This window comes from Gymnoscopelus microlampas (genome assembly GCF_963454915.1).
Source record: "Gymnoscopelus microlampas genome assembly, chromosome: 24".
Lineage (NCBI taxonomy): Eukaryota > Metazoa > Chordata > Actinopteri > Myctophiformes > Myctophidae > Gymnoscopelus > Gymnoscopelus microlampas.
The window spans coordinates 21,894,603-21,918,653 of NC_139961.1; the positions used below are offsets into that span (position 1 = coordinate 21,894,603).

General features: G+C 42.0%; 2 protein-coding genes across 2 annotated transcripts in view; one reads left to right on the top strand and one right to left on the bottom strand.

Annotated features, from left to right (window-relative positions):
• Positions 1-3,835: 3,835 nt before the first annotated feature.
• Positions 3,836-24,051, top strand: part of shroom2b (shroom family member 2b) — a gene marked incomplete at its 5' end in the record, with an annotated part of 47,207 nt that continues 26,991 nt past the window's right edge. Inside the window, one exon of the mRNA XM_084050923.1 lies at positions 3,836-3,990. Within this exon, the coding sequence (XP_083907049.1) occupies positions 3,836-3,990 (155 nt within the window). The remainder of the gene's footprint in view (positions 3,991-24,051) is intronic.
• The window catches only part of LOC311040875 (putative claudin-24), a 47,375-nt gene continuing 42,669 nt past the window's right edge, over positions 19,346-24,051 (bottom strand). Inside the window, exon 2 of the mRNA XM_084051248.1 lies at positions 19,346-19,356. The gene's annotated coding sequence lies outside the window, so the exon portion shown is untranslated. The remainder of the gene's footprint in view (positions 19,357-24,051) is intronic.

Here is a 24,051-nt window from a genome sequence, read left to right on the forward strand (position 1 = left end):
AACAATTGTAAAAGTATAATATTTGCCTCTGAGATGTAGTGGAGTAGAAGTAAAAGCATTGGAAATTGGAAATACTCCAGTAAAGTAAAAGTACCTCAAAATTGTACTCATAAGTACAGTACTTGAGTGCATGTACTTAGTTACTTTCCACCACTGCCACCAGTCCAGTGTGTATGGAGCCCAGCAGAGGTGCCTTAGCAGCAGCATCAACATGGACGTGGTGGACTATAGAGACGACCTGAGGCTGTCTGCTGTGAAGATGAAGTGGCTGAAGGTAAAAGTACTCACATTTTTAACTTAGCCCATTAAGACCGGGAAAGCATCATTTGTGTAATTTTAAGATTTCTTTGGCTATTCAAAAATAGCAGTTATACAAGCTCATAGTGCGGCACTTGTAGATCTGCTATTTTTGAAAAATAGTGAAAATGTGTGCACATATTGGAATATATATTTCTTAAAGCGAACCTTTGTAAAATAAGAAGCAAAGAGTGCACGTACTTAGTTACTTTCCACCGCTGCTGAAGGTAGACAAGTGGAGAGGAAGCAGGAGCAGAGAGCAGCTGGAGGAGGAGGAAGAGGAGAAGGCAGGAGGAGGAGGAATAGGAGGACTGCATCGAGGAGAAGAAGAGGGAGGAGAACAACTGGTGGAGGTCCGGCTGAGAGGCAAGGCGCCCTGGGGCTTTACTCTGAGGGGGGGCCGCGAGCATCGAGAGCCCCTAGTCATCACTAAGGTAAACCATCTACCTCACTGGTCCTTAAACCTTTTATTTCATATTTTATGGAACCTTTATGGAACCTGGAACCTTCCTTGGGGGGGTACACCCCCCTTTACTAAGTGGGGTTGGGGTCCAGGAGTAAAGTGAGGGCCGGGGACCCCCAGGGGTCCTTGGGGGGGTTCCAGGGGGTCCCCAGCACCAGTGCTCAATCTTTTGAGAACCACTGATCGACCTCACTGAGGATGGTGATGCTAGTGATGAAGATAGATGGGACCTGCTGTATTCCAAACATTTGAGGGTGTTAAACTGTTAAAGTTGACATCCTACTATAATTCTAGTAACCTCTGTAGTGGTGGTGAAGCTACCCGGTTCTCCTCACTGGCTGGACCAATTGCTCTGATTTTGCACACAGCCATTGACCATTACCATCTGAACTTAACTGTGAAGCCCGTTTTTCAATTTCATCAAATCTCAGCTTCTTATTAGCGTTTATGTGTCAAACAATGTCGCCTCCCGGGTTGCCAGATCATGTGCGCATATCCCCCCACGGATGCGCTGCGCCGACCGGGTATGGTCTAGTCCTCCTATAATTTGAGTAACCTCTGTAGTGGTAGGTGAGTGAAGCTACCCGGTTCTCCTCAGTGGCTGGACCAATTGCTCTGATTTTGCACACAGCCATTGACCATTACCATCTGAACTTAACTGTGAAGCCCGTTTTTCAATTTCATCAAATCTCAGCTTCTTATTAGCGTTTATGTGTCAAACAATGTCGCCTCCTGGGTTGCCAGATCATGTGCGCATATCCCCCCACGGATGCGTCGACCGGGTATGGTCTAGTAAACATAATCCAAATAGAGATGGCAGTCTCAGACAAACAAAGTAGATTGTTACGATCTGCATTATGTGTAGACTGAGGAAAATGATACAGTACATGTATAATAAATCACAATATAAGATCAACCAAAAACAGTTGAAAAGTGTTTGTACAGAAGACGTATACTATAGCCTAGCCTACATAATTATACAGTACATAGAAGGGCACAGAATCACACAATATGTATGTAGTAGTTTGAATGGGAATTTTGTCATGGTGGTGGTGACACCATACCTGCAACTTAGCCATTCATGGATGTGTGTACTATTGTCCTGACAAAACCCATGGGTCCATTCATATAAATAGAATGAAAACCTCGGTATTGTGTCAAGGCTGACGTAGGTGAGAAGGGATGCTCTTATATAATAGTATGGCCGTACCAGGAACCATAGAGGGCTGGTGTAGTTAAAATGAGTTTCTACAACTATACTTCTTTCCCCCGTGACAGCCCAGAGCCAGTTGGAATGTTAAAATCACGCCTGGTCTTTTCAGGAGAAAGATGGCCGTCTTGTTGTTAGGAAGTTAGGGAGGGCCCCTTTCCTAAAACACACAGAAAGTTCCAAACATTCCAATTGGGAACTTTATGTATGTTCCAACTTCCGGAAGTTGCTAAATGGTTTCCTAGTGACAGCCGGTTGCTTTGTGTTAGCTTTTCGTGAGTATTGCATGAGGAAGATAAGATTGGACTGTTATCTGTTTGCATTGAGGTCTATACTAGACTGAAAAAAATATAAAAACACACCGTACATAGTCATACAGACAAATATGCACACAGTTAAAAACAAAGCTGTACACTTGGCTTTTATAAGAGCAAATATAGGTCTGCTGTATGTTCATTGCCCCTAAGAAAGAAAGAAAAATGTCTTTGACTTATATGGCATACTTATATACTTATATAAGGCAAATATACAAATCGTTATCCTTGCATGTTCTGTTGGTTAATATGGTGCAGTGGACTTCTGAGTCTGTTGCATTCTCTGGTTACAGGTAATGTGGGGTTAAATTTTTTATTATCGTCATCAGGTTACCCGTCACCGCTGTTGCTCTGGGACTAGGTACATATACAACAGAGTTTTATGGGTTGAATCAACATATTGCAATTGCCAGTATAATATTGAAGTTAATGAAGGATGATATTCAGTAAATAAGATAATTATGGAGTGCGTCAGAGTAAATGTCACAATAATAAAAAGACGTTGAGTATTGATGTTTGTCCATAATGGAAAAGCTTTGGAACTTGGTAAACCCTGGTCAAAAAAAAATATTTTACCGTTTGAGTTATCTCAGTCTCTTAGATTCAGCAATTAGGCAGTTAATTGTGCATACAGTTGGTCGTAAACATGTTATGTGTGAATTTGTACGCCATCCTACAGAAGTTGTTAATTGTGTTTCACTTGGAGATTGACCAGTGTTCATACAACCGTATCATACAGATAGGAAAAACGGTATTGATGATTTTTTAGATTTAATGAGGTTGATCCAGCGCCAGGCTGGTCGTGTGAGGCAATTGAGGACAACAGTGTCCTTCACAGCCTGCGTGTCCATCCATCAAAGGTGTAATTACTGTTCTGTTGTGAGCCTACCAACTAATCAGGGCTGGTATTAAATAGATAATGAGAGCTGTGACGCAGAGACGAAACATAATTGTACGTTTCGAGGAATTTGTTGGTCCTTCCAGTCAAAGTAACTAGAAACATTGAAAGTCATTGTGTAACTGTTGTTGACATCATCAGACCTTGTCCAGCCTCTTCTCTGACGTCTGACCTGGGTTTGGTTTCAGTTTTGTTTTAGTTGCATAACTAAAACTATTCATTTTTATGGAGAGTTTATTGTGTTATTCCTTTTCGATTTTTTTTCTTTCTTTTATTAGGGTAGCCATTTTTTTTTACCAATGGCTTCTTCCACTAGTTGTTTAGACAATTAATTGCTGCCCACACATTTCTGTGTTGCCACTGCTATTGTAGCCCCCCCTTGGGGTCCTGACCCCGAGTTTGGGAACCACTGAGTATAGGGCTCAGTAAAACTAGACAGCAGACATAAAGCTCTAAAACCTAATGTTTACTGTAGGTGGTAGGTGACAATGATAGAATGACGATATTCATAATGTATACGTGAGAAATGATCCCCAGGTGTACTCTCATAATGTGTGTGTGTGTGTGTGTGTGTGTGTGTGTGTGTGTGTGTGTGTGTGTGTGTGTGTGTGTGTGTGTGTGTGTGTGTGGGTGGGTGGGTGTGTGGGTGTGTTTTTCAGGTGGAGGAGGGCAGCGAGGCAGCGGCAGTGTCTCTCCAAGCTGGAGATGAGATGGTGAGCGTCAACTCCATCCCGCTGACCGGCTCCAGGCAGCAGGCCATCTGTCTGGTCAAGAGCTCCCAGAGCAGTCTGGCCTTGGTGGTCCGAAGGTAGGACAACATGCCACGGTCCACAATCACCTGTTCATTCAGTGCCGGGTGTGTTTTGGTGCCTTCCGTAATGATACGCAATCCGTAAGATTTATGTCATACCTGGGGATCCAAAACCCTGGTTCTCCGCTTTCTACTGCTGAGCTGAGACAGAAATCCTGTTTGGGCGGGGGAGATATTCCGCTTTGAGCATCATGCAATACCTCTTGTCAACCAGTCGTGGGCCTACCCGACCACAGGGTCTAAATGTCTCAATAGAAGAGCAGGGAGACCAAATACAACCGCTGCAGTTGTGTTAGTTATATTCTAATAGCATAACTCTTGCAGATTGGATAAAATAATATTGTATTCACAAAAAAAAGTTATGATGTGGGAGATTGAACTCACACAGCAATTTATGATTTAGACTTCTTTGATTGATTTGTTCCCATGGTGGATCAAAACATTTTCAAGTGTTATAATACTTAAGTCATTATAAAATGCTTTATAATGTGTTATAATTGTTGTTATGAAGCATTATGATTATTTGTGAGTTCTTATAGCTTTGATTATACTGTATTATAAGCAGACTATAATGCCTTGTAACTAAATATGTTTATAATGTATGGATCATGCAAGTGTTACCGCTATTTTCAAATCATTTAGAAAAATCTCACGACACAAATCTTCTCTTACGGGGGTCCCTGGCACAAAATCTTCTGAAATGGGGCTCCAGTGGTTTGAGAACCATGCACTGACATAGCTCACCAACCATCCATTATATTGAAAAGTATTTTGGAGCCATTATGATTTATTTTAGTCAGAGCAACAGTGGCTGAAGCCAGGCAGGGCAGGGTATCCTGTTTGGTTACGGCGGTCTGTTACTTTAGTTAACACAGAAAGGAAGAGAGTGTTGGCTTTATGACACTATGATGTTTTAGACCAGTGGTTGTCAAACCCAATTTAATACGTATTTGCATAACCCCCATACAAGATCTTTGCTGCTAAAATGTTTCAGTTTTCTCTAGATTTTTTGAAAATCTACAGATCTGCAAGCTCACAACGTGTCGAGTTGCGACGTGTTGTGAGCTTATAGATAGCTATTCAATAGCCAATGTAGGGTTAAAGTGATTAAAACGTTTTTTATGCTATATAATGTTTTTTTTTTACAGTGGGCCCCCTGGAACCCCCTCAAGGTCCCCTGGGGGTCCCCATACCCAGCTTTGAGAACCACTGGTTTAGACAGACTCGTCATTAGAGGCGAGGAGAAAAGATAGTTTCTATCCTTGGATGAATCTTTTTAACAATTTTCAACCTGGCTGGATCTACAAACATGCTGAGATGTGATGCATCGTGAGCTTGTAGATCTTCTATTTTTGCATGACGCAGCCTTACAGCGAAGTATAAAGTATGCGCGCACACTCGCCACACACGCACGCACACCCTTTAAGACCGGGAACGCATCTGTGTCATTTTAGATCTCTTTGGCTATTGGAAAAATAGCAGATATACTGTATAAGCTCAAAGCGCTTTTTATTTTATTTTATTTTAAATCTATATATTTTTTAAACATTTGTAAGTCAAATCTTTGCTTTTCTGTGGGTCTTAATGGTTAAAAAATCATTTTAGTTTAACTTATAGTGTGCCCATTCTCACACTCTGAAGAGTTAAACTCACGATTTGACTGTGCATCCATCCACCCATACACATGCACGCACACACGCGCGTGCACCCACCCACGCTCGCATGCACACACACACACACACACACACACACACACACACACACACACACACACACACACACACACACACACACACACACACACACACACACACACACATACACACACACACACAGATCATGGGCCCCTTGCTGCTTGTTTGGCCTGGGGGACGAGACAAAAGGGGCATTGTCCACTCAGTCCTCCCCCAACCTGCACACTGTTGTTTCAGTCCTTAGATAACAACTCTTAAATATATGAGAGAGAGAGGGGGGTGGATGGAAGGGGGAGGGTGAGAGAGGGGGGAGAGTTAGGGAAGGGGAGAGAGGGAGAGAGAGGAGTAGGGTGGGGGTAAAAGTCAGACAGGGTGAAGGTGAGAGGGAGGGAAAGAAAACTAAATATTATAAGAAAGAGAGGAGAGAGAGTGAGTGAGAAGGAGAGAGGAGAAGGTAAAGTTTAGTGGGTGGTGGTGTTGGGATAGGGAGGTGTACTGTACCGCAGGTGAGGTTTAGAGCAGTGGTTCCCAAACACTGTGTTGGGACCCATTTGTGGGTCTCGGACCCATTTTTATGGGTCACGCGTAAATATCCCTTTTTTACCCTTTTTTCCTACAACAAAATGTAAATGATTATTTAAAAAAGATTTTTTTTTTAAACAAAATATTTATTTTCAAAAGAATTTCTGAATTTTTCAGAAAAACAAATCCATACATTTAAAAACAAATTAAAAATATTGATAATAACCGATCTACAAGCTCATAGCGCGTCGCATCTGCTATTTTCACTATTGAATAGGGCTTAAGTGGTTAATCGTATAATCCCGAGGAGACACCAAATGTATCCTTTGGGTCTCAGCTGGAAAAGGTTAGGAACCCCTGGTTTAGAGGGTGGCATTGCGAGGCGTTGTGAGCTTGTAGATCTGCTATTTTCACAATATTTATCTGTGGAACCGAGTCAAACTAAATGTAATGCTTCAACTCCTGCATTCCAAGTGCTTGTCAGGTTGGGGGGTCCCCAGTACAAATATGATTATTTTGGGGGGTCACGGCCTGAAAAGGTTGAGAACCACTAGTGTAGACCACTGGTGTGTCCAGGTGTGCCTTGGGATTTTGTGACAACCACATATTATTGCAATACAATACAAAAAGTATTCACAAAGTTATGAATTATCTCTTGATTTACAATATCAGCACTCATTTCCCATTATTTAAACAGTATTGTATCTACCCTAACATCCCTTTACAGTACCTACAGTATTTATATATAAATTATTCCTTATTATTGATGCTTAATAATCATACATCAACATTTATATTAGCATTACTACTTCCATATTTGCATATTCTGTCACAGACAAATTAATACACACCAGCCATGTATTTACACAAGGTTCTAGGAGTGTACATATGAACTAATATCCAAACACTTGTGATTTCTATATTTTAGTTAGTATTTTAGATTTCAACACAGTGCCCCTTCGTTTGACCTCGCTCACATACAGCAGATACAGCCTCATGATAATGTTATTGACTCAACGGAACAAAAGACAGGCATATTTTATTTTTCTTTCCCATGCCAGTGCACATTTATGCTAGCGCACACAATGTCAGTGCATGGATTGTGTGTGTGTGTGCGTGTGCGTGTGCGTGTGCGTGTGCGTGTGCGTGCGTGCGCGCGCGCGTGCGTGCGTGCGCACTCGCGCGTGCATTGGATCCCATCCCATTGTGCCCCCCTGGGTTTTGTTTACATCCTTGCAAGCCACCCCCCCTTTCCCTGATGATGCCATAGCCCTTTCTTAAAGACAGGACAGTGACCCCGACAGACACACACACACACACACACACACACACACACACACACACACACACACACACACACACACACACACACACACACACACACACACACACACACACACACACACACACACACACACACACACACACACACACACACACACACACACACACACACTCACTGACACACACCCCTAGAGTGGAATGTCCATTAATAGCCCTTAGGAATCCGGTAAGTATATAGGCCGGTGCCCACACTTTTTTTGACTTGAGAACTACTTTTAACATGACCAGCTCAACAACCTTCTACCAACCAAAACGTGTTTATCCCATTGCTGAATATACTTTAAAAATGTACCTGAGGGGGCTGTTACAAATGTCCTTTTTTTGGAATAGCGACACATGCGTTAGGCAGACACACTTGGAAGGGACAAAAAAAAAAAAAAGTTCCTCCAATTCAGTATGGAAGTGGTTTTTGGCTTCTTTGCCACACATTTTTATATAACTTTGTAATGCTACTGATGTTTGCGTGCAACACTATTGAAAACAAAGCGTTGCATTGTGGGTTTCCCTACTACTGCCACGAAGGAAGCTTTTTCATGCCAATCAAAACCTTAATTAAAGTTGCAAATGCCAAAAGGAGGAGTTTTGATTATATATATATTTTAGGGGCATGGCACAGGGTCTACAAGCACTGCCCTTGTGATCTACTGGTATATCACAATCTACCTTTTGGGCACCCCTATAGGGTTTAAGTGGTTAATCCTAATGTTGTAAAAATAGTTTAATTACAACAAGACAAGACAGAGTTGTAAGTTTATTATTTATTAACCTACCTTTGCAATGGGAGTTGATTTCTGGATGGTGTTGTCATCAAGTGCACCTGCATACTGATGTGCCGTGGGGGACCTGTCTCTTGGTTCAATAAACCCTAAAGTCCAGTTTATAGACGACATACACAGAAATTACCGTTCACATGCGCAAGGCATCTTTATTGACAAACAAGGGAGACTCCCTTTATACTATGTGAATAAAAGAACAGCAAATTAATGATATTAAAACAATACGACCTGATATATTACGAAGGTAATTCGCTCCACATCAAGGTCTGCATGCAAACAGGCGTTCGGTTGAGCGCCTGGAGAATTCTCCCGTTCTTATCTTTAGCATTCAGTATATCAAAAACAGTGGATGACACGTTCAGCCTTCTAATTGGAGTACAGCTTCTGTGCTCCACACTCTATAAAGTAAAGGTTGACGGCCCAAGGTTCCACAATGGACCATCAACCCCTCCTTGGGTACGAATTTAGTACCCACAACACCTAAATGTGAACAGTATTTTATATCAATTACTTTATAGCATAACATATTGCATGTTTAAAAAATTCAGGTCCCATTTTTTTCTTTTTTGAGTCATGTGAGCCGAGGAAAACCCTTTTCTTTGAAGGGGAAACTCTGAACTAGGCTGGGGCAGTCCCAAACCTACCATCTGGACATGAGCTCTTATTGGGGACAATTACAGTACATCATTTGCATCCAACAAGTGTATAGCTAAACTTAGGTTCCCTCAGTGGGGCACTCCCACTGAGTTTTCCTTTACAAGCAACTCTTCTAAAGTGTGTAATATTTTTTATTTTTATTTTTGCATTTTGGTTTCTTCTCCAATTCCTCCGGTTGAGGTGGTCACTTTTCCGAGCCCGGAGGAGGAGGTTCCGACAGAGTCCAAGACTAGGCCCCCCCCCCGTATTATACACAGGGACCCCAAACCCCAAGCGCCAGTCAGATCCGTACCCTCCTTGAGGTCAAAAGTCGGGGCGCAGATATCGTGCAGGGGTGTTCTTCGTCAAGTTCAGCATGGGGGCCCAGGTGGCAATATAATGTTATGTGGTGTGATTGTGAGAGTGTGTGTAGTTGTTGATTGGGGAGAGGGCCATATATTTATATACATACCCATGCATGGCGAGACATCACATAAGTATATATATATTAAAAAAATGTAAACCATATATCTATATAGATATCTATGCATGGCGATACATAACATAAATATTTATATATAAAAAAATGTAAAAATGTCAACCATATATCTATATAGATATCTATGCATGGCGATACATAACATAAATATTTATATATAAAAAACTGTAAACATACTATAACCCTCCTTGACCTGCCACCCGGCAGGGCACACAGCATAGGAATGTGCAGAGGCCACCCTCCTTGACCGTTCACAACAACATTGGAAACACAACAAAACAACTTTCCTGTGCCTTATGCACAGGTCAATTGACATTATTCTTCTGCACCCAATGACCTGTTTCAGAGAAATGGAGGGTTAACGACACCAAAAGTGTATACGTCTCTCCTGCAAGCAGTCGACCTATTTTAGAGAAATGGAAGGTTACACTTAAGTCTTTCGGACCTCCCCACTACCCTTGGTCAATCAGTGGTCACCTGGTAATAGAAATAAAAGTTAGGTCAATGCTCAGCAACGTAATTGGATACATTTTGCGCCACGATCAATGATGTAAGGTATGGACTCTTTTGAAGACCGTGTAGTTTTCAGCCAGTCCACCGCAACTGGCAACAAACTGCAACGCAAATGTCCACAATGTATGAAATCACTTGACATCCACTCTGCAACCAAAACCCGGCATGTTCTCATAATGTACCACTTAACGCACTGACCATTAACATAACAGGGAGATATTCTGAGCAGCACACACACACACACACACACACACACACACACACACACACACATAGTTTCGCTTTCGGTTAAACACAACAAAATAGCATGACAGAAGCCAACACGTACACCACCCCGAAGTGTGCACCCTTCAGAGGCCGTGGACCGTGCAGCTACTGTCTGTAGTCATAAATGTTCTGCCAAGCATGACCCAACGTGCTCGTAAGCCTCTCGACAACACAGCCTAACTCAAGTGCAACAGAAATCAACTACCTTTCAATTCACGTAACTGTGGCATCTTTCACTTAACAAATTGTCTTTGGTTTTACACTTAACTATATAGATATATACATTATTATGCGACAACGTTATTCATTAATATATCTCCTTAGATTATTGTCAATTATTCTTATTTTTGAGTCATTTACCCTCCTTTAAAATTTGCTCTAGAAATGGGATACACTACATGTTTCCTTGTTCCACTACTTAGGTTGACACTAGGCCTGCATAATTTTAGTTTAATTTTGAAACAACAAAAAATTTGATTGTGGCATTCTATTTCACAATACACATTCCAACAGTTTGTCACTTGTCACTGGACCTCCCTTAACAGGGTTGTTTTTTATCTGAACACATTATTAAATTTTTCTTGGTCTATGACGTCTAATTAACATTGCAAAAGTAATATTTACTTACTATAAAAAAAAATAACTTAATCTTCTGACACTACCCACCAATCAAAGTTTGGCACTTAAGTAATATTTGTAGTCATATTGTTGTATAATTTCATAGCAGAACGAATTGTGTTCTAGATAACGATACGACCACGCACTAATAGCTCTGGTGTGTGTGTCTCCCTCGCTATTGTATCTATAAACATAAATCGTGTTGTGTCCTCTCCAGATCGATAGAAATGTATGTGTTTGCACATGTCGAGGCCACAACAACAAAGAGTAGGCAAGAGGTCAACCCCAGCTGCGTATATTCCACTGGCTGAAGAGACGAGAGGTCATGTGTCCGTGACCATAGAATAGTAGTGAACTGATGTAAAGTCTCTGAACCATTCAAAGTCTGAGCAACCCAAGCTTCCCCAAGGCTTGATGTCTGTTCCCCATAGGTGTCATCAGAAGTGAGTCTCATACACGTATCAGCACTTGTAGCGCACACAGTACAGTTCCATGTTCCATCAGGTCATAGCTGGAAGTGAACCTCTGCCATTCATGTTGTAAGTTAGCGTCGAATGTGGAATCAATACATTTCTAACTTCTGTGAAGGTCCATTTTTGGGAATATGTATGTATATTAATGTGTGGAATGCCTACAGGCACTGTGTCTGTGGCACTTGAATGTAATTTGATAGGGCAGTCTGTGTGGCAAATCGGTGAAACGTGGCAAATGTGATGTCAGTAAGGCCTCTGTTCTGCCCTTGGCCTTCATGTGTGCGTGCTATCCATGTTTGGTCTATAACCACTTAATGTTTTATGATCACCGCACTCCGAAATGTCACTCTCCACTGTAAGTTAAGCAGCTTGGCCGTCCTAACGAAACAAGGGATTAAGAGTTCAATCTAAGAGTTTTGGCTCTCTGCCCACTTACATTCTTGAAATTATTCACTTATTGTCATTATTATTATTATTATTATTATTATTATTATTATTACCCTTATTATTATTATTATTATTATTATTATTGTTAGTATTATTACCCTTATTATTATTATTATTATTATTATTATTGATTTTTTTTCTAAGAACTCTTCTATCTTACTACTGGTCAAATTGGCGTGATTTTTTATTTAGCTTCGTTTGTCTAGATTTGGCTTCTGCTGGCTGGTTCTCCTGAGAAAGTAAACACAATAATTCATTTTAGCAAAAAAATAATAATATATAATTACACAATATAGTTGCCCCATACCTAATAATACGCATTAGTCAGAATATTTGACGGGGGGAGTGGGGGGAAGGGGAGTGACTCACTTCACTTAATGGAAGCTATACTGTTTTCTTTATTTGTGCAGATTTTTTTTTTTTTTTTTTTTGAATTCTATGAAGAAACTAATTTATTTGAACGTCAAAATACCTGACTCCAATCTTCTAATCTAAGGGTGGCATTCCCTAGTCATCAGTGTCCTCAATTTTCTGGGATTACTAATCATAGTTATCATTTATTTCAGACTGTTCATAACTGTAACAAAAATCACTTATCTACAAGCTTATAAAATTATTACGGATAGCACTTAGTTTGGTCACAGTACATTATTTTAGCATTTATATTTATTTATTCAATAGAGAATTTAGTTGCGCTTACAAGTACACGTTAGGTCACCCATTTCAACCTTAATTTCCACTATTCATGACTACATTTTAGCTGGGAGCATTCACATGCAAAATAACAGGTTTTGTTTTCCCTTTCCACTATTCAGCGTTATGGGAGTCTTATCAGTGTGTACGGGCCACTGCTAGGCCGCTGGTAAGGAGTGAAGGTCAAATGCCTTCCTTCCCCCCCATTCTTTCAACTGTCTAATTTACCAGATTTAAAGAAGGAGCTTTTTCTCTCCCTCAGTGCATGGCTGCCTTTTTTACCTTTTTTTTATATAACTGACTCCAATCATCTAAACTAAGGGTGGCATTCCCTAGTTATCTGTCACCCAATCAAGAGCATCAACGTTGCCATGTGGAGGTTCTCTCCTGCAAGCACAGGTCCAGCTAAATTTGCAATGAGTCACTTTTGAACTAGCCTATATATCTAAGGTTCCCAGTAATTATACTGGAGTAGATGTACAACATTGGCCTCTGAAATGTAGTCGAGTAGAAGTAGAAGTATTGACAACTGGAACTACTCTAGTGCAGTACAAATGGAGAACCTCAAAATGTACTCAAGTAAAACACGTGAGTAAAAGTACTTTGTGACCTTCCTTGCTATCTTCCTTGCTTGCATTCCTAAGTAGGACAAAATCACTAAACAAAAGTGCTCACATAGCAGACTACATTATATCCACTGACATGTACTTGGGTCAAAGTACCAAAAACAACCTCTGGTATCAGAGTGGAGTGAAACACTTAGTTAGAAATGTGAAACAAGCAGCCTGTCCCCGATAACAATTTCTCAGACCTGACATGCACAAGCTTCCCCTGAAAATAGCAGATCTACAAGCTCGAAGTGCTCCAGATGGAAGGGCTGGTGAGCTTGTAGATCGGCAACTTCCAAATGGCTGAGCTGTATGCATGGCTGCCTTTTGTAGTTCATTGACTGTGTTCTCCTATTTTTACTTTGAAAGTACTGGTCAACCTGCCGTTGGATAACTGCAGTATGTAAATTCTCAGGGGTACCTGCTTCAATATAACTCAAATATTTTAATTCAGGAAAAAAACAGTAGCAGGTGTCAAGGATGTACCTTACGTGAATGTGGGGTATTACTAAGTTTCTTTCTCTCTCTCACTCCCCCTGGAAAATATTCCCCTAGTGTCTCCTACGTCCTCAGGCATTCACACCGTTCACTCAGAAGTAAATCACTGTGCTCCATTGAGTCAGACTCAAAATGGTACAAAGCCATACACTTGTGAATGCACACCATAGTAACCAGGATCAGAAGTCACTTAAGCAGAACTATGTGATTTGTGTTCAACTCAATTACATATATGGACCCAGGAACGGAGTGGGTGCGCCTGTCATTCATACTCTCACAATTCCTAATGCATTCCACTCTAACACTTACCCCAAAGTGGGACAGACATTCAGCTGCAGCAGTCACACGGTCAGTCACACTGGTCTGGCGTTCTACAGCAGCACACCTCCTGCTTACAGTCACTTAAGTCCTTCAGACCTCCCCACCGGGGCGCAGTCCTAGGCTAGACCCCTTTCCACTTGAGGTCTACACCCAGGTCACCCTGGATAGAGAGTTCAAGTCTCCTGCTTCCCGGCGTCTTCTTTTCAAAGCCCACCGATCACAGGAGCATCACTCGCTTACATGACTGTTGCACTCCGGCGGTCGCTTTGAGCTTGTGATGGCCTGACTGTACATTGAGCCGAACGCAGCGACCACACCCGCCTCCTGTCGGGGAGCACGCCATGGATTTAATGCTTTTTGCGATCCGACCGGCGGGTGACCCAGTCGATAGCGATCCCTTACCCGTTGGCGTGGTTGGCGCCCCAGGCAGGAAACCGACGGTCTTGTCCTGGCCCCGCTTGGCTACGGGAACCAGAATATTAACCGTTTTCACCCGCCTTGCCTGTAACCGGTGAGTCACGCAGCTCCCTTCCGGTTAGGTGTGGACTGTCATCCACGCACCATGTGCTGCCAACCCTAGGAGAGAGCGGCAGTCGGCACATCGACTAGACGGTTCCACAGCAGGATGTTGATTCATCCTTGACAGAACACGGGGGCCCTTCAGTCCTCTCCCCAGCACTATATGTTGTCTTTAACGTGCTCTGGGAGCCTTGCGACCCCGCTGCCGCCTGTTGTATCCAAGGGATTGGGGAGCCTACCCCCTAACCTCAGATACAAACATGTACACTTAACAATGACAGAAGGTATTGTTCTTGACCAATTCCGCACCTTCAGCCCACACGTCTCTGACGTCAAAACATACATTTAAAGACAAACTCCTTAAAAAAAAAAACAACAACAAACAAACAGGACTTACAGAGGCCTTCATTCATTCGGATGACATACATATAAAGACACATATATGACACACTGTAGTACTATTGAGGGGTCTTCCCTAGGCCGGCCTTTCCTGTAGTATTTTTGGGGTCTTCCCTAAGCCGCGAACCCAGCTTAATTATAACCTGTAGTATTTTTGGGGTCTTCCCTAAGCCGCGAACCCAGCTTAATTATAACCTGTAGTATTTTTGGGGTCTTCCCTAAGCCGCGGACCCAGCTTAACCATAACCTGTAGTATTTTTGGGGTCTTCCCTGAGCCGCAAGTCCAGCTCACACATGTAGTATTTTTGGGGTCTTCCCTAAGCCGCGGACCCAGCTTACATGTGACCTACCGCTCGGACCCAGCAGCGTCCTCCAAGGCCCGTTTACGGTCTTTCGTCACCTCCTGTAGTATTTTTGGGGTCTTCCCTGAGCCGCAGTCCCAGCTCACAACCTGTAGTATTTTTGGGGTCTTCCCTGAGCCGCAGTCCCAGCTCACATACATATAAAGACAACATACAACAACATCTAACGACATATAACGTACACAACTTAGGCTACACGATATCTTCTCCCATGAACCCGGTGTGGTTTGCGATTTAGAGAGCCGTGCAAAGGCAGCTAGTGTAGTGTCTCATAGAAGTACAGAATGGTGTCTATAGGAGTATAGAATACAGAGAGACAGATGCTGGGAGGATCGACTCGGTCCACCCAGCCACTAACGGGACATCATGGGGTATAGGAAGTACAGAGCCTAAGTATTAATACACAAAGGTCATTCAATCTGCTGTTCAGTGGTGACTTCACATGCATGCAATCATATTTACACATTATCTTTAACAATTGACCTAAATTTGGTATAATACAATTCACATATAGCACCGCGTGTACCCTTCCTGGGGCCCCAAGGAATTGTAGCACATAGTGTATGGGCGAATTGTTATTTGAATCTTATGGATCCAGCGGTCGTCTGGACTGGACAGGGTCACGGTCGGGGTCACCAGCTGATGTGCCGTGGGGGACCTGTCTCTTGGTTCAATAAACCCTAAAGTCCAGTTTATAGACGACATACACAGAAATTACCGTTCACATGCGCAAGGCATCTTTATTGACAAACAAGGGAGACTCCCTTTATACTATGTGAATAAAAGAACAGCAAATTAATGATATTAAAACAATACGACCTGATATATTACGAAGGTAATTCGCTCCACATCAAGGTCTGCATGCAAACAGGCGTTCGGTTGAGCGCCTGGAGAATTCTCCCGTTCTTATCTTTAGCATTCAGTATATCAAAAACAGTGGATGACACGTTCAGCCTTCTAATTGGAGTACAGCTTCTGTGCTCCACACTCTATAAAGTAAAGGTTGACGGCCCAAGGTTCCACAATGGACCATCAATACCTGTCATCCAACAAGTGACTGAGTTGACTCCTAAATATTATTCTAAACCCAGTAACTTACCTTTGCCACAGGAGGTGACGTCCGGATGATGTCATCGCATACAGTACAGGTGTGTCAGAGTCCTGTGCACTGGTACGAGCATCTGTGTCTGCTACACCAGGCCTGTCTTCCAATGTCTGTGAAGATGTATTCAATTCATTAAATAATTGTAATTGCCAGAGTGCGTACAGGTTTTTATGAGAATACAGCCAAGATAGAATTTAAATTTGATCCAGGTAGCCCCTTGCTCTAACTAGAGAAATATCACAATGAGTTGGATGCATCAATAGGCTGGACACCTAAGCAAACAGACACTCTTCACTTGATGAGGAATGTTTTGTTCTTCAAATAGCAGCATAAACATGTCACACGGTGTAGCTGATTGACATCAAATGTTTTGAAGAAGAAAGAAAGAAAAGCATTTGTAGGGACTTACCCCAGGTATGCGCAGTTAACAGAGATAATGTATTATACTAACTTTCCCTCTAACGTAGATAATGTAAACTTAATGCAGCACTGTACTAAGGTTGGAGTGACCCCGAACACCTGTTCGCTATATTTAGCCAGAATATCACAATAGCCTACTATATACAATATGTTCTGTCTGTGTTTGTTATTTATGACAATAGGTTAGGTCAGATTGACTGCATGTTGTTTAAAAAGAAACATGTATCTCTCACTCTGTGAATGAAGCGATTTGTGAGTGAAACAGTCTGGCTCGCAAAGGCTACTCACTCTGTATGTAGGTGTATGTGCAAATTACCAGATACAGTAGGCGCGCTCTAGACCAGATGTGAGCACTGAGCAATGAATGGAAATGTTAGAAAAGCAGGTTTTGTTGTCATGTGTCTGTGAAGACGTAAAAAATTGATCTTGAAAGTGTGAGAACTATGGATTTAGAAGGCATTTGAAGAATCGGCCACATGTCTTAATGGGTTTAATACGTAAATCATAACCATAATAATCATAATAAATAAAAAGTTTGAAAAGTCACACTTTTAGATCTCCAGCAGCGATTAGTTGGGAATCACTGCTCCGAATGACCACAAGCCCTGGTCCAAGACAATACAGACACAAACAACAACAACAACACACTGACACTGATTAGCATGCAGATTGCAGTACGTGTGCCATGCCAGAATTATGTGCTAACTGCTAAATGGCAATAGGGTCTTACCGGCTGAATCCAATTACCAGCAGTAAAGCCACAGGCGTGGGCTCAGCTTTGTAGAATGGCCAAAGCCAACGGCAGGAGCAGAGGGGACGCTGCTTCACTTTATCAAACAAATACTTCATTTACAAGTATTAAAAAAGGCATTGAAAAAGACCTGAAAAAGATAAACGGCGAGCTTCATTCAGGATGGCAACAGTGAATGATATTTGAAAGGGTCGTGGGACGAATGTTTGAGACACCTTTGGAGTTGGTTGAGCTCAGGCACCCCTCTGTTGTCAGAGAGGAGTGGTACGGTCTGTGTTGCCTAGGTGAGTTGACAGTGGTGTGTGTAGGACAGGCGGTATCAGAGGCTATTGTGTTCAGGGGGCTTTGGGAATGAGCTACTCCAACAAACATTAGACAGGGTCTCTGTCTCTCTCTTTATCTCTCTTTATCTCTCCTCTCTTTTTTCTCTCTCTTTCTCTCTCTCTCTCTGGACCTGTCTGGATTCACAGGACAACACGTCTGATGAAAGATTTGAACTTCAGGTACCTTTTGTTTTTGCCCCTTCCTGGGGGTCACCCTTGCTGTTCACCTGTCTTCCATCTGAGCCGTGATAGAATCATTTAATTTCTTGGCGAGGTGGGTTAGATTTATGAAAGAGTGTATGAGAAGCCACAGGTTGCTGCAAGGACACACACGGGACAGAACTACGGTGGTTTCTCAATGATCCATTTGACCACTGGTTCTGTTGTCAGATGTGTGTAAGTGTCAGAGATGACCTGAATGTGTGTGTGCTGTAGTTGGATGTCAGGCAGTATGGCGAACTTGATTCAGGTTGCTTGTTGTGAATATAAGTTTATAGTGATGTTCAGGTGAATCTCAAAGAGTCTGTCTGTCTGTCTGTCTGTCTGTCTGTCTGTCTGTCTGTCTATGTGTGTGTGTGTGTGTGTGTGTGTGTGTGTGTGTGTGTGTGTGTGTGTGTGTGTGTGTGCGTGTGTGCGTGTGTGCGCGCGTGTGTGTGTGCTCAACCCAGCAATGAGTTGGCAGTAAACATACACAGTGTCATAACCTACTAAATTTGTTGCACCCAGGTGTGTGTGTGTGTGTGTGTGTGTGTGTGTGTGTGCAGGCGTGCGCGTGTGCATGAACAAGAGAGGGGTGGGCTATCAATGATGTCTTCCTATTAGCTGTTACACATTGGCATTATATGACATTTGATCTGAATTTTATTCATTTCACTTTTATTATTATTATCATCATTTTAGTTTTTTGTTTTGATATGTAGCACTTTGAGATTTGGTTCAAATATAAAGTGTGTTACAAATACAATGTATCATTATTGTTATTATAGGATAACATTTACACTAAACACTAAATTAAATTAGATTTATTTCAGTACAACTTTATTTGGGAAAAGCTGAACATGAACCTGTGCCACGTACAGTACTGTACTTCCCAACATCAAGGATGGTTCATTTGATCTCCATGAGAAAGCTGAGGTTTATACTGTCTGCATTCAGAGGACAAATATGTCATTCACTGGCTGTGTTTCGTCTGCATTTTATTCCCAGCCTCTTTAAGTAGGACACAGTAGAGAAATACTGTGGGTGTTGTGTTTCTCAGCCCTGATGCCAACATACTGTATAATATGCCACTGGCTGGCACTTTGCCCTGAAGTTGTCTAAAGTTTACCACATTAACCTTGGCGGCCCTATTTAGGGCATGTCATTATAGGTGATTTTTTTTTAACATAGTGAAAATAGCAGCTCTACAAGCCCACAACGCATTGTGAGCTTTTTGTCATATAATGAATAATATAGGGCTTAAGTGGTTGACTTGAAATAATAAGGAATCTCCCAATACCATCTGGGGAGATTAAGTGATATTATAAAAAAGGATAGATTAGATTTCCAATACTTTTACTCTTTTGTCATAAACACCTCACTTCCTATCATTGTTTTTTCCAACAGTTGAATATGCTATAGGGGGAAAGTTGCATGCATTGGCGGCAAGCCAGTAGATTACTTTAGATCACTGGTTCTCACATATTTTCATGTCAATTCATATGTATTTGGCTGCACACCCCATTTGAAAAGATTTTCTGCCAGGGACCCCTATAATAGAAGTGTTAAAATGTTATTAAAAAACATGGGAAAGTTTTCAAAAATAGCCGATCTACAAGCTCTCAGCTGAAGTATAAAATAGGGTTTAAGTGGTAAAACTGAATTTTTACCATTAAAACATATATTAAGTCATTTTTACTAGGAACCGACCCCTTGGAACCCCCTCAAATACCTCTGGGGATCCCCGGACCCCACTTTGAGAACCACTGGCTTGTTTTAAATGAGTCAAACATTTATCAGTTCACACTCCTTCATCAGCTCAGGGTCATCTTCAGGGTGAGATAACACACACACACACACACACACACACACACACACACACACACACACACACACACACACACACACACACACACACACACACACACACACACACACACACACACACTGTGTTATACTCCTCCCTCTCTTCCAGTAACCCATATTTTTCACCCCTTAGGGCAGGGAGGGTGATAAGATATACCACATCACCTCTGCGTGTGAACTACACAGTAAAACAGTTTTACACTTTGACTAATTAACCAACCATTAACCAATTCTATTTTAAATTTTTCTATATGTATTTTTTTTTTCAAAACACATCTCGATGTGACACACTATATGACAAACTTTTTGAAGGTTTTTCCGTATAATGACATGCCAAAAATAGGGATGGCAGGTTGAAATAGTTTAAGATCATTTGTTTACAGAGACGTGGGTTGACATGCTTGCACCTAGAGATATAGTAGATTGTTTTTTTTTCTCCTTTTTCTTTTGCTTTGTTATTTGTAGGTGAATTCAAGTTTATCCTAAGTTTATTCATGGGGGGGCTGGACATTCTTTCTGCTTTGTGCCCCCCCCCCCTCTCTCTCTGTCTTTCTGTCTCTCTGTGCCTCTTTTTGTGTGTGTCTGTCTGTCTGTCTGTCTGTCTGTCTGTCTGTCTGTCTGTCTGTCTGTCTGTCTGTCTGTCTGTCTGTCTGTCTGTCTGTTTATCTGTATGTCTCTCTGCCTGTCTTTCTGTTTGTTTGTTTGTTTGTTTGTTTGTCTGTCTGTCTGTCTGTCTGTCTGTCTGTCTGTCTGTCTGCTTGCCTGTCTCTCTTTCACACACGTTTTCTCTTTGTCTCTCTCACCTTTTCTCTGTCTGTCTGTCTGTCTGTCTGTCTGTCTGTCTGTCTGTGTCTCTCTCTCTCTCTCTCTCTCTCTGTTCAAAGAACTGATGTTTGGGGGTTTAGGGCCAGGCAGGGTGGCATGCAGCAGGTTCAGAGGTATCCTCTGTGACAGTACGATAAGCCCAGCTGTGATTACGCCGGCACTTTCCATTGTCCCGCTCCCTTCAGCTCCTATTTAGAGCTGGCCGGGCTCAGCGGTCACCAGCCGGCTCTCTGTTCGGCCCACGCTGCTGCAAGTTGGTGAATCAGCAGTGTGCATCACCCCTCCAGCAGACCGTTTCCCAAACCGTGGGTCGGGACCCATGTTTGGGTCGCGTAACAATTTTGAATGGTTCTCGAGTAAATATCCCCTTTTTTTTCCTACATTTAAAGAAAATATATTATTTCAAAAATAATTATTTTTTAAATCACATATAAAGATGAAAAAGTTTGAGAACCACTGACGAAAACATACGTTTTTCAGAAAACTGTTAGGATTTAGAAGAATCGGCCTGAGTCTTAATGGGTTAAAGGACCCCTTCACCCGTTTTCAACCTATCTTCATATAATTGCTCCTCACTAATGTTAAATGGCACCATTTCTGTCTACTCGCTCTGTGTCTCAGAGGAGGGCTGTGGACAGTTAAAAAAATATATATATATATATTTATAGGCCAAGAATGTCAGTGTAATAGCGTGCCTTGCCCGAGGTCAGAGGGTGAATGTAATACAGTAGCCCTGCCTGAAGCTCATACGCATAATATCTCAGGTGTGTGGTATGTACAAAGCACTTCAGTGCCAAAATGAACCCCAAGGATGTACGGCCACACTGTGTACACAAATATGACCCAGGATGTGTACAAAGAACGCACAGTGTTCCTCAGAACTGGTACTGTACATACGGGTAGGTGGCTGTGGTTCAGGGCATACAGATTTATCACCCGACGGATATACGGTAAAATCCTCAGTGTAAATTTAACTTTAAGAGAGTGTACACATGGATGGGTCCATTTGGTTTAGTTCCATAAGTTACAATCTGTACGTTTTATGTCCTACCCAAGATTCGAACCCGGAGCATCTCTATGTGAGACCAAGAACATCATCTAGTCATCTACTACTCCAATGGTTCTCAACCTGTCGGTCGGGACCCCAAGGGGGTCCCCACATGATTTTTTGGGGGGTCCCCAGATGACAGTGAAGTGACAATTTAAGAAACCTTTTTAAAATCTAATCTAGGGGAAAAAAGCAGAAAGCAAAGAAAAAGACCATTAATGCATCAAAAGTAATTAACAAATTATACTATAAAAACTGGTCAAACATTGGCCAAATTGTCAAATAATATAAGAAGGAGACAAATATTGAAAATAGCAGATCTACACGCTCACAGCGCCTTGCATCTGCTATTTTCACAATATTTATCTGTGGAACCGAGTCAAACTAAATGTAATGCCTCAACTCCTACATTCCAAGTGCTTGTCAGGGTGGGGATCCCCAGTTCAAATATGATTATTTTGGGGGGCCGCGGCCTGAAAAGGTTGAGAACCACTCTACTACTCAACCAAGATGGAATCCTCACTTGGCCAGGGGAGTTATTGGGCGTATGAGCTTCAGACAGTACTACTTGTCAACCTGTAGTTGTCCTACCCGACAATGGGGTCTAAATTAGGCTACTCGGTTAAACTGTATTTTAAGGTCGGGTCTATAATGCATTACAAGCGCATTTATAATGCATTATAATGTGCTCATAATAAGGCATTATAACACTCGTTATAAATGTTTAGAATCATGTATGACAACTTTTAACAACGTTAATGAAGTATTATAAGTGGCTGGTCATAATGCATTATAAGCTTAGCAGAGCAGCACATTATAACTACCAGGTAACACTTTACTTAAAGTTTGGGTCTATAATGCATTATAATTGGATGTAATGCATTATAGTGCACTTAAAAGGCTTCATAACAGCTGTTATAAATGTTTATAATTATGCATACCAACTTAACAATGCTGACTAAGATGATAGATGATAGTTACAATGTGATGTTCCGCTGAGCTTATAATGCATTATGACCAGCATCAGCACCAACGTCATAAACCTTGTCATAATTAAACCTTACAAGCACAAGCACATTATAATGCATTATAAATGTGCTTACAATGCATTATAGACTCGACCTTAATATACAGTCTTACCATGATGTTTTATTCATAAAGCTTAGTCCCAGATTGCAGCTGTAAGTATGGATTTCTCTCGGTAGATGACATGATATTTTACACAGAGACCTTGCAGGTCTGCTTCCTGTAGTGGAGGAGTTCCACAGCATTGGGATTCTCCCTCTCTCCCTCTCTCTCTTTCACACACACACACACACACACACACACACACACACACACACCCACCCCCACCCCCCCACCCCCACACCCCCACACCCCCACACACACACACACACACACACACACACAGATCCAAACATGTCTGTCTAACGGTCTCTCCTCCCTGGCTGGTATCTCTCAGAACAGACGTCAGGTCTGGGTCATGTCACGTATTTCTCCCTGTTCTGTGTATCCTGACAGGGACGCTGCGTTCCTCACCACAAAGAGATTGTGTAATATATAACAGGAGGATGAATGGGATGGCAGTGGAGGCAGACGCGTAGCGGACATTCAAACCCTCTCAGAAATGTTATGCCTGACATTGCTTAGACCATTGATTTATTAAACGCAAATCTTCTCTTCTGGGTGAATCTTCTAATGGGGGTCCGCGGCCAAATACATATCAATTTAGGGGTCCTTTGCACAAAAAGGTTTGAGAACCACTGGCTTAGACATAATATAAGTGTTTCGGTTGTGTTTCGTAGATATTTAATCGATCATAACAATTGTAGCCGTGTGATAGATCACAAGAGAGACAGTCAGTCTTGGCTTCTGTGTGTTTTCAACGACTCTTCCAAGAGTGCTGTGGCTGTCTCTGACTTGATGTGTGGTCTGTTCCGTTGCTAAAACGTTGCAGGTTCGATCCCAGCAGCATCAGTCCGTCCATTGTGTCCTGTCAAAGTGAGTGACTGTGGAAGACATAACTGAACTCAGTGTTTGTCCACCTGTTGCATGTTTCTATGGAAGAATTGCATCCGCTAAATGGCAGTTTTGCCAGCCGTGTAAAATGTTGCACCGATGTGAGATGTGGCTTTGAAGAAACGCATAAGCAGCACCGTTGTGGCCTGGGGTTTCTGTCCCACCATTCTTCAGACCAGAGGTTGCCAAACGGTCCAGTCGTTGTCGGATCAGTGGTTGTCACAAAATCCCAACGCACAATGGTGTGCTGTGAGACAAGTCCATTTGTACCTTGACAACCACACATTCTTATTGCATTATACACAACTAAGCAA